The sequence below is a fragment of the Poecilia latipinna genome, unplaced genomic scaffold (assembly GCF_001443285.1).
Source record: "Poecilia latipinna isolate Pla-1442-1.1 unplaced genomic scaffold, P_latipinna-1.0 Scaffold891, whole genome shotgun sequence".
In the NCBI taxonomy this organism is placed as follows: domain Eukaryota; kingdom Metazoa; phylum Chordata; class Actinopteri; order Cyprinodontiformes; family Poeciliidae; genus Poecilia; species Poecilia latipinna.
In genome coordinates, this window is record NW_015113507.1 from 73420 (window position 1) to 85181 (window position 11762).

The window sequence follows — 11762 nt, forward strand, 5'->3', positions numbered from 1 at the left end:
CCTGAGCGCACAAAATGAATCCAAAAAATCTAATTCTCAAACTGTAGCATCAGTTTATTTCAGACTTTGACAATAAATCAAAGTAAAGGGTCAAAGGTCAATAAGATCAAAGATAGCAGCATTGATTTGCATAGAATATTGTAAAAGTGATCCAAATGTAAGAAGATGCAGCAGAAGAAAGTAAAGTAGCTCTCTGATGTTTATTCCAGCAGATTTTTAGTTTAAAACTGAAGCCAAAGACAATTTTTCATAATCAAGAACAAATTAAGCAAAATCCCAGCTGAAAGCTTTTCTGTCCTGCCACTAGATGGCAGCAACAGAGTCCAACAGAAGTGGATGTGAATCAGAACCTGAGGAGGTTCAGGCTACGGCTTTAAGCTGGTTGATCTTGTTTCCTTGTATTTGAGCTTTGGCTTTCAGGTTGAGTTTCTCCAGAAGTTTGGCTCTGAAGTCATCCTCCAGGCAGAGACCAACCCCTTTGGCCAGGACGGCAGAGGAAACTTCCAACGTCTTCACCTGGTTTTTTATCTGAACCTCCAGCTCAGCACCGATCATGTCAAACTTACTGATTCCTATGATCGTGATGTTTACATCCTGGACTGGAGCACTTTGGACCTGAGCAGGAACAGGATGGCACACAGATTATTACTGATTTTTATTAACTATGATACTTATAACAGGTCAAAGGTCATAGTATCTGCCATCATGGTTTATAGATGGCTGGACAATCATGTGAGAGAATTTACTAGAAACGTGAACAAAAACTGAGGATGAAAGATCTCTGGAAGAGGAACAGGCGAGTCGAATGAACTGAACACAATGCAGCTGTGAGAGGAGCTGATTAAACCGAGGAAACATGACTGAAAACAGACAGAATCAAAATATACAAGCCAAAGGAACCAAAACCAGAAGAACTAAATTAAGTCAAAGCCCAAGGAAACAGAAGATATCAGGTTGTCTGCAGCATTTCAAACCCTTTAACATTCATCTGCCAGTTATAACAATAACTCAGTTTTTAAGTTCACTAATTTACAGCCAGTTTGAACAAATCAAATACAAACAGAAAATCTGAAATGTTCATTTCATTCTGACCTTGATGATTCTGGTGGAGTCAGTGGAGTTTAAAGAAACTCTGCCATTAAAGAGGTTTGTCTTTAAGTTGTTGACCAGGACCACGTCTCCATTTGATATCCCTCTCAGGTGTTTGGTGTCTTCACCCCACAAGTCCACTGTGATGGACCCGGTACCGTCCTCCAGCTCAAAGTTCTGCTTGTCTTTCTTCATCGGTTTAGCTTTCATCTCGATGGATTTAATGACTCCGATCTGTTCAAACCCAAAACACAAGATTCAGTCGACTCTGGAAACAAATGAACACTTTGCAAATTTAACATTTTTATAAGCAAATGTTTTATTGTCCATCATCGGTCAGATCTACAGATACGCTGCATGATGGATTTAGGTTTCCTGTAAAACACAACTCTAGTGTAATACCTCTCTGCCCCAGCAGGGGCCGGGGGAGCTAGCAGGAAGTCTGAGTCAGAAACAAACATGACTTCCTGCTGAAACAGGTGCAGGTCTGCAACTTTTAAACCATGGTTTAAACCAGTTTTTCCCAACCCTGGTCCTCAAGGCACACAGTGATCAGCCTGATTCAGCCGATTGCAGTTCAGCAAACGCCTGTTGATCAGTCATCGACTGAAATCAGCTGGACTGAAGAAAGGAAATGCAGGGCAGTGTGCTTTGAGAACCAGGGCTGGGAAACACTGGTTTAAACTTTTATCATTATTAATAGTTATTAACAGGAAACCACAGGACAGCATCCTGCTCCAAGTGCATGATGGGAGATGAGTGTCCTGGTGGCAGATCCAGTTGGTTTAAATGTTATAATTGTTTCTCTAAATGCAGATAAAAAGTTTACATTTAAAATTTCTTGTTTCCATTTCCTGACTTAAAGCTCAGAACTTGACTGGTCTGCATTAACGAAATGTTCTCTTCTCTTTCCCATTTAGAAGAGTGTTGAAAAATGTCTCTTTGTGTCCTTTCATAAGAACAGGAAGTCATTAATTACAATTTAAAAGTCTGTTCCATTTTACAGTGTGAATTTAAAAGATAAATGTGAAATATTTACCAGAACTGTAGAGGGCGCTATTAATCATGTCATTTTCTGAAGGTTTGATGATTTGATCAGATGTATTAAAAGTCTGAAATTCTCAGTTAAGCTGCCTCTAAAAACTAAACGCTGATGATGAGGAGCAGACAGAGAGCTTCATAAATGACTCTCACCTCCTTCACGGTGCCTTCAACACTCACTGGCATCTTGTCTCCAAAGCTCTGGATGTCTCCAATGCTGTAAACTGGACTGAAAATAAGTTTTTCAGCTTCCAGCTCCACATTTCTGGGAATTTCCAACGAGCCGGTCTCTGATGTCCTGGTCCTTTCTGTAACTTTCAAAACGTTCTCCTGACGATCCATGAGGGGATCCCTGATGGTGTAGAAGTGGCCCTCCTCAATGGTTGGAAACCGCTCTCTTCCAAACACCACAACTTTGATGGCATCGGTCTCATCTGCGACTCCCAGGTAGAAATAAAACTTGGTCTCATTGGTTTTGGTTTTATATTGGTATAGGTTGGACTTCTGTACGACCTTCACAGTCAGAACCTTCTGACCCAGATCTCCACTGGCCTTCAGATCCCTGATGGTTTTTCTCTGGACCAAGAAGATGAGATAAAAAATGAAAACAGATCCAATCACAAATAAAACAAACAAACAAACAAAAACAGACGGAAATATAAAGCAAAACTCTTGGCTGTTAATGAACACCAAGGTTTTTACTCACCAGATCAGGACTTAACATTTTCTGAAAGGAAAAAAAAACAGTTTATTAGATGAAGACCGTCATGATTCAAAGATCTAATCTGGATTCTGATTTTCTACCACAAATGTCCCTCCACTAAACTTTCCATTTATTAGATTTGTTCTCTGAAATGCCTCTCTGCTGCTTCTCCTCCTTCTAGAGAATCACTGACTGCCTGATAATTGTCAGCTCAGCAGTTTTCTTCATGTAATATTTTAATAGTTGTAAGTCACGAAAATCAAGACAAAACCAGAGTAGAGTTGCTTTTGACCAATAAAGACTGAAAGACTGATTAACGTGGCTAATGCGTAATGATGATTTTGATGATGGCACTCGACAAAATGTAATGTTTGTTACTGGATTTACAATCTTTGACGATGATGTGTTTATGATGTTTTTTATGCTTTATGATGTAAAGCACGTTGAACTGTGTTGTTGCTGAAATGTGCTAAACAAATAAGCTGGATTGAGAGAAAATGGAGATTGTCTTTGAACTTAAATTAAAAACAACTCTTTATAATGCACCTGTATGAATTTAACTTTCTGAACTGACATCATGAAATAAATCAGGGTTTCAAAATGAGATGCAGCCTCCACATGTTCTACCTGTGGACTGTGAGCTGATCCAGATGAAGCACCTTGGTTCTGCTCTGGCTCCTCTGCTCCAGCAGAATCCGTCTACAGAAAGCAGCAGCACATGTTTCAAGCATTTTATGAGCTGAGCGTGTCTAAGACGACCGGAAGGTGAGGAGGTTTTGATTTGTGTCAGAACAGGTTCTCACCTTTGGCTGGCTGCTCGTCTCTGGACCTTTAAAAGACAGAAACACATTGAGATGTTTCAGGTAAAAACACTATTTAATCTGACATATTTGACCTTTGACCCATTAGTACATGGTGAGCAGATGCTACACTGCTAGCAGGGTTCTCCTCCTGCTAGCAGTGGATTACTAAGATGATCTCTGAACATCAGCATCACCTTCCCACAGTGACCTCAGACCCCACTGACTCACCACAACCCGGGACAATACCACACTGCTGCCAGCAGGGGCATCGTGTCAGGCTAACTGCTAACTGCTGTCTGAACATGAAGGTGGTTCTGTAGACCACAACATTTAGTCTGAAGCTACTGAATACAAACAGCTCTTAAGGAAAACAAAGACTGAATGTCACGAAGGAGAGCTGCTGACCTGAACACGACCATAAAGCTCAGCTGGAATGAAAAACAACACCAACAGTTTCTGATACTGTCTCAGACTGAACCCAGAAACCTCCTCCATCCATAGATCTTCTTCTTATTCTCCTCTGAATCAGGTAATCAGGGGTTTGGTTACTGATCAGCCCTGACCATGATACACACCACATTAACTGGAAACTCACCTTCTTCTTGTCTCTTCAGTTTGTCCATAAAAGGACGCAGAAGGTCCTGGACTCCTGGGTCGTTCCTTGGTATCTTATTCATTGCTTCGTTGACTAAGTGAATGGATTTCTCTATTCCAAAGTTCTGAATGAGCTTTTCAGGCAGCTCTTTTTTAAACTTGGCAGTCATCTTGGTTGGTGAGTCATATCCATATTCATTCAATAGCTCCTTCACTTTCCTGTACTGATTATCTGATAGCTTCTCAAAGATCTTGGTCATGGCGTCTCTCCACTCGTCTTCTGAGATGTTTGACATCTGTGATGCAGAAAGAAGGAAATGTCAACAAAATGATCATAATTTCTTCAACCACTGATCTGATTGCAGGTGATCCATCCGTGCAGACATTGACCCCTGACCTCTGAACAGCAGGTTGACTGAATGAGACTCAGATTTAAAGGAACCAGGTCTCTTTTCTGACCGAACTGTTTGAGGACATCGCTTATGAAGAGGTTAAAGGTTAAGGCTTTAGTTGGGTCCAGGTTAGACAGAAGAATTTTGGTCTCGAGGAGATCAGAACCACCTGAAACTCTCATGGTTTCTATGTCTCTTCTAATCAGAAAATTGGTTCTTAAGAAATTAACCTTAAAATCTTTTCAAAATAATTACTGTTTTTTACCCTTTATCAGGAAACTAAACCAGGTTTTAAGTTTATTAAAATATGGTCACTCAGTGTGAACCAAAACCTGATGCTTCAGCTTAAAGCTTTAAGACCACACCTTGTCCTCAGAGTTCCTCTCAGTTCTGTCCTGGTCTTGTGGTTTTGGTTCTGCTGTTAATTTTTGACTGAAATTAAAGAATCATGATGATGCAGCAGCAGCACAGTCTGTTTTATTTCCTTCTTTATAGTCACTGCAGGTCTACATGTGTTACCCTGCAGTGTAAACTCTGTTTTACTGCACTTTGATCAACAAGTTGCTCTTCAGTAACTTAGCAACTTCAACTAGAAGCTGTTTCTATTGGACCATGAGGTTCAGCAGCTTCATCACATCCAGAAACAAAATTAAAACTGTCAGCTTGAATTTAATTTAGATAAATGTGATCTGCAGTTCAGCATTTTACATTTTCAAGTTGCTACTGACAGCGTCTTGTTCTGGTTCTGTTCTCCATTGAGGACATCATTGATGAAGTGATGTCCTCAGTGGAGAAGCTGCATTCAGCTTCTATGTACCACAGATCTGGAAAAAACTTCCAGAAAACTGAATAACAGCCAAAACACTGATTTCCTTTAAACCTAAACTGAACACCCACCTGGTTGTTACTGGTTCCTCAGTTGGTCACTGTCTGATGTTTTTATAACATTTTTATGTTTTATGATGTAAATCATTTGAACTGCTTCTTTACTGAAATGTTTTATTCAGATAAACTTGATTGATTTAACAGAGCTCTCTGTTCTGATATAAATTAAAATGAATACTGTAAGGTCTGAATAACTACTTCTAAATTTCTAACAGGATTATTGTTAGTTAAATTATGAGATGAAAAACAAGGGAACATTTCAATCAGAATGCAAAGAGGCTCATTTTAACCAGTTTGTTAGTCATTCAGAAAAAACATGAATAAACTAATCTTAGACCAGTAAAAACCATAAGAACCAGTAAAAAATAACCCGTTTGAACTGGTCCAGCTGTAAAACTCACCTTTTCCTGTTATTTTGTGCTCACTGCTGATGAAACCAATAAAAAATAGAAAATCTGGAAGCTGAAAGTTCCTGGTGCCAGAAAAATGGATTCAGCAGACGTTTCTCCAAAAGGTTCAGTCAGAAACTTTTACTAATAAACTTGATGCAGAAACTTTAAACTGAGACTTTCTCTGAGCTTAAAGTTTGATTTAACCTCAGACTGGAGTTTTATTCCCACAGCAGAGTATAAACTCCCTCGCGTAAATGAAAAGCTTCTCATCTGCCTCTGGCTGCAAAACATGAAATGTTCAGTTTCGTTTGTGAACAAAGAAACTGAATGTTTTAGTGCGGGGATGTTTGGTCAGGTGGGAACGTTTTAAACTACTCAGCCTGGAGTAGTTCAAAAACAAAACACAAGTTAATTTTTCTGCCTTTTAAAATAAAATATTCTTGTTCAATAATCCAGAATGAAGATTTCAAAATAAACAACTTTATCCATTTCCTTTTTTTGTTGGTTGAAATAAACATTCATTCATTAAAATATAAATTGTTTTAGTTGAATTTACATTCATGGTACAAGTGATGCAAATACAAACTGTAAGTATTGAGTCTCTTCCTCACGCACATTTCTCCTGATCTATTAAATCAAGGGGAAATGCTGGTTAGTTTTTCACTCAACAAATGCCATCGTCGTTTGAAGAATGTATGTTATATTTGCAGATATATTTTTCAGTTTTTATAGTTAAAAATAGTTATTTATCCAAATATTTACAGCTCAGACTAGATATTTACTGACAAACATTTCTTTGTACACTCCGCTTCCTTGAACGACATTAGCAGGGGCGGATCTAGAAAAATATTTATGGGGTGGCAAGAGGGGGGCAGGGATTTTTTCAGGGGTGGCTTCATATGCCAGTACCTACCTACCTACCTACCTACCTACCTACCTACCAACCTACCTACCTACCTACCTACCTACCTACCTACCTACCTACCTACCTACCTAATATGTCTCATTCTCACATTTGGCTTTCATAGGCCTAACATTAGACTTAATTTACTTGATTTATTTGTTGCAAAATATTTTTAACTTGCATTGTTTCAAAATGAGCTTCATGTAGCACTGTGGATTAAATATTATTTCTTAATATTGTTAATTATTTTTATGCATTTCATACTGCTGCTAATTGATATGTATTACTGGATTGGATTAGTTGCTATGAGATTCATTTTGTCCAGAAAACCATTTTATCCCAATACAGGACAAGCAGAAACAGAAGGCAGTGTATGTCCTTTCACTCTCAATTATCTCTTCAGAGCTAAGCTACTTTCACTTTTCTTATGAAGTCATTGATATTCATGTGTTGAATCCATTAAACAGTTGCATGAAATCCAATTTAACAGAAAAGTCTGAGATAAAGTTTTGTCTTCTAAAATCACTTGGCCTGGAATGTTACATTGTTTTGTCTGGTTTATTGCAAACCAAAGCGCATCATACTACATTCAGTCATTCAAGCCAAAATTCAAGAGAAGTTTGAGTCAGTTCCAACCAGTTTTACATGCAATAAGAAATTCTTACATATCAGGGTTTACACTGCATCCACAAAATAAGTCCTTCTCATTCCAGCACACTGAAGATGTGCTGAAGACTGCCGTTATTAAGCTGTGGCTTAATAACAGCTTTAAAACGTTATTGTCACAAAGTTTTTGTCAAACCCATGTTCAGAAAGTATAACATAAGTGGGGGCTCATCCGGGATTATTTTGAGCATGGCAGTTTAGTATGGAGGAGTTTTTAAGTAATCCTGTTTGTAGAAAAGCTGATTTATCTAAAATTGCTACACATTATGGTATCTCTGTGCCTAAGTCTCTGCTCAAAAGTGAATTAAAGTCTCTTGCCTTGGTTGAAAAAGGAGTACTCTCCCTGTAAGAAAGTGGATCTCAGTGAAAAAGCGTTGAGATGTGGATTTTTTTTGGTACTGTTTATTTGATAGAGACAGATTCAAGAAACACATCGAGACAATCAAATTAGCATAGCTAATTCACATCAGCCATCCTTAGAAGGACCTTTAATAGTTGATTTAGATGAAAAGTTAAGATCGACTGTAAATACAACAAACTTGTCAAAAAGAGAAAATTCCCTGTTCTTGTATAAAATCCAGAGGACTTCAAGCACTTTACACTACATTCAGTCATTCACACACTGGTGGTGGTGAGCTACTGGACAGTAGCGACAGCTGCCCTGAGGTAGTCTGACAAAGGTTGCCATGAATCGGCGCCCCCTGTTGAACCCTCTGACCAGCAGCAGCAGGCGAGGCGGGTGACGTGTCTGTTGGACATCAACAGAGAAGGACAGAGTGGGAATCGAACTGACAACCTACCGATTGCAGGATGAACTCCTACCACGTTGACATAAACATTATAATTGAAACTACTGAATCAATTCTTCCTTGAAGTGAATATTTTAATGTCAGCTATGACCTTAAAGCAGCAGCATGTAAATTTTATAAAAATAATTTTTAAAGTATTTGTTGAAACTGTCACCATCTCCTCTGCCTTCTCCCAGTGCCAACTAGAAGCAACCAATCAGAGAGCCTCCTGGTTCTGATTGGTTGTTCCGCCCTGGTCTTTGTTACACTAGAGCTAGTATAGTTAGCATGGTGGCAGATAAAGTTTTACTGTAATGGTAAGTTGTTTCTCCACCATTAGCACATTTAGGATTTTAACTTAAAAAACTCATTCAGCTGTAAAATTTCTGGTTCTATTAAGTTTTCTTGGCTTTCGCAGCTTTAAGAGCCTGGATTTTGTTTTGTTTTATTTTTCCTTTGGCTGAAAACGGAATTTTCTCCAAAAGTCTGAACTTGAAGTCGTCATCCAGTTTGACACCAAAAACCTCAGCCAGGAGAGGAGAATTAATGAGGAAGGATCTGGTCTTTTGGTTGATCAGCACGTAAATCTCAGACTGCTCCTTTTCCGCTTCTATGATCCCAACAATCTGCATGGTGACATTCTGGACAGCAGCAGCTTTCACCTGGACACAAACAGGATCATAATGAATTAAAACACACGCAACCAAACATCTGAATTATTTGTAATAAAATTAGTCGACATGTTTAGATTCCTGAATGATCTTTATAATGTTCTGTAACATACAAAGCATCATTTTTATCCAGTTCAGTGATTTAGTGTGAGATTTTTTTCCCTTCATCATGTTGTTATTCTCATCTAACAAAAGGGCGGCGAACCCAGGGCAGCAGCCTTAGGCACCAGTCTACCCAGGTCTTATGTTGTTTGTTTAAAGTATATTCGTTCATTCATTCGTCGTTCACCTTACATATAGAAAAAGTAAATAAAGATGCATAATTTTAATTCCACTCCACATCTCTGTCACATAGAGACATGATATTCTCTACTCTGGTTCAGGCCTGGATTTCCTGCAGTCTGAATAATAACCGGTACCTGATGAATTTTGGTGAAGTCGGTGGAGTTCAGAGACACCGTCTCACAGTAATGGTTCGTTCGTAGGTTGGTCACTCTGACCAAATCTCCCACGGATTTTCCTCTCAGCTGCTCGAGGTCTTTGCGCCACAGCTTGATCCAGATGGAACCGGTTTTATCTTCAAGTTTGAACTCGCGTGTATCTACGTTGATGCCATCTTTCTGGAATTCAATCTGAGGACCTGCATCAATCTGAGGACCAAAACATGATTATAAACCAATCCTGGAAATGATCCAACATTTTCAGTGCAGCATAATAAAACACAGAGAGCCACAAATCTCTTATGAATCTGTTATCTGCAGTAATTGCTTACCTCAATCACAGTTCCTTTTACACTCACTGCTGTTTCCTCCTGAAAGGATTTGATCTTCTTGATGGGGAAAAATGGACTCTGCAGCTCCAGAGTCTTGGGAACTTTAATGCCGTTAGTCATTGAGATTTTGCTGTGCTTTATCACCTTCATCATCATCTCACCATACACTACATCCACTTCCACATCTGTGAAAAGGTAAAGTTGTCCCTCTTCTACTTTATTAAATAGCTCTTCTCCATAAACCATGACTTTGATGCAGTCGGTCTCATCAGCGACTGCCAGATGGAAGAACTTCTTCTCCTGCTTCTCTTTGGTTTCATATGTACGCAGAGCACATTTCTGAATAATCTTTCCACCTACAGGTTTTCCATCAGTGACTCTACTTTCCTTCAGCAGCTTGATGCTCTGTCTCTGGAAACAAGTTCAGAGAAATTACAGAAATTCACAAAGCAAATTCCAACATGAGAACAAAATAGAATATTTCTAATAAAAACTAAGTGTCCAACTCACCCAATGAAGAACCTTCTGAAAAAGAACAGACCCTTAATTATTGGGTAGGCATACTTTCCACTTAGCTTTCATTTTTTGAAGTGGATTTATATCTAAAACATACATGCAATGTCACTTTACAAAGTCATAAAGTGTTCTGGAGCACAGTATGCCAAATGCCCCCGTAGCTCCAGAAACACACGTTTTCATCAAGTGACGGAGAACAGAGCTGCATGGATGCTTTTTATTTTTGCTTGCAATGTCCCTGTGAAAACTACCAACAAAACACGGCAGGATTTATCTAAAGACGGACTGACGGAAGGTTCTGCTCCTACTGTTCATCTCTAATCTACAGATGATGGCCATGTAAGAACATAATGATGTCGAGTGTTTTGTTTAGTTGTTTGGCACGAACATGATTTGTGATTTAGCACAAGCTAACGCTGAATGCTACTCTATGCTAGTCCTGTGACTCACGTTACATTACAATATCTGCAGGTTTACTGTCAGAACTGGAAGTGATAGTTTACATTGAGAAGTCTACATGTTGTGAAAACATGTCTGACACTCGGACATTGTCTGAATTGTATTTTATATTTTACATGTAGAGAAGTGCTTCTCCTCTAACCTCGCAAATATACATTTCAAAACAGGCTGCAAAAAATGATCTAATGCTGAATTATTGTGCCGATGTCAGCTGCTGGACTTCACATCATGGATGATGTCAAACATATTTCTATAAGAGCGTAAAGCTGTCAGCTTAGAAACTTCAACACGCTGGGCGGCGCTGATCAGTTGGATGGAAGAAAAGCCCGACATCATTGCCACACATTATTCCAGTTGTCTTTTTTTTAAAGGAGTTTTTGGCACTAGTTGCTTTTATTTGACAGCAATCCAACTAATCAGAGATAGTGGGACCAGGGAAACTCCGATCTGTGATGGTTACCTTCTCAGACTGAGGACTTCCTGGATCGTCTGTAGAAGAAGAAGAAGAAGAGTCAGGCATTTTCTGCTCTGATCTTTTATAAACAGACTTTGACCTGATTCTGTCTGTATTTACTCTGTGAGGTTGATTCATTAAACTCACCAGCTTGAGTTTCATCACCTGAAGAATCTGAATCAGATTCAGCGTTGTTCTCCTCAAACCCTGTTAAACATGAAGGGCAGCGGATCATCAGCAGCTCAGATTAATGATATCAGGAGAGACCTGACCTCAGGAGCCATGGTCAGGCTAAACGTCTGGATGGACCTGGCCCCGCCTTCCAGACACAGCTCCTCCTCAGAGATAGGGCTAGGTCCATCATTTTGACAGCTGAATGGTTGCCATGGAGATTAAAGGATTTCTCAAACATGAAAGAATCAAAGCGACAGTCCAGGAATGTTTTTGATGAGAGAAAACGTCATAACATGATGGAAAAATAAAGTGCGTTTTACATGATACCGCGCCTTTAAACATTGTATAACATTATGTGTGTGTGTATGTGGTATCCATTAAATTTTAAATAAGAAAACAGATTTTGTTTCTTCTAAAACAGTACAGGCATGTTTGAGTGATTCTGATGTTAATAGTCTG

The 11762-nt window shown here is 39.1% G+C and overlaps 2 protein-coding genes across 2 annotated transcripts; both read right to left on the minus strand.

Annotated features, from left to right (window-relative positions):
• Positions 1–30: 30 nt before the first annotated feature.
• LOC106957256 (uncharacterized) lies at positions 31–5039 on the minus strand. The gene is made up of 8 exons (XM_015048526.1): positions 4988–5039; positions 4232–4526; positions 3637–3662; positions 3461–3532; positions 2837–2857; positions 2284–2706; positions 1093–1323; positions 31–615 (listed from the first exon to the last, which is right to left on the minus strand). The coding sequence occupies exons 2-8, from the start codon at positions 4524–4526 to the stop codon at positions 361–363; spliced, it is 1323 nt and encodes a 440-aa protein (XP_014904012.1). The 5' UTR covers positions 4988–5039; the 3' UTR covers positions 31–360.
• Positions 5040–7856: 2817 nt separating this feature from the next.
• LOC106957261 (uncharacterized) lies at positions 7857–11364 on the minus strand. The gene is made up of 6 exons (XM_015048531.1): positions 11277–11364; positions 11136–11164; positions 10211–10225; positions 9701–10111; positions 9348–9578; positions 7857–8919 (listed from the first exon to the last, which is right to left on the minus strand). Exons 1-6 carry the CDS (start codon positions 11362–11364, stop codon positions 8653–8655), a joined length of 1041 nt encoding a protein of 346 aa, XP_014904017.1. The 3' UTR covers positions 7857–8652.
• Positions 11365–11762: the final 398 nt, after the last annotated feature.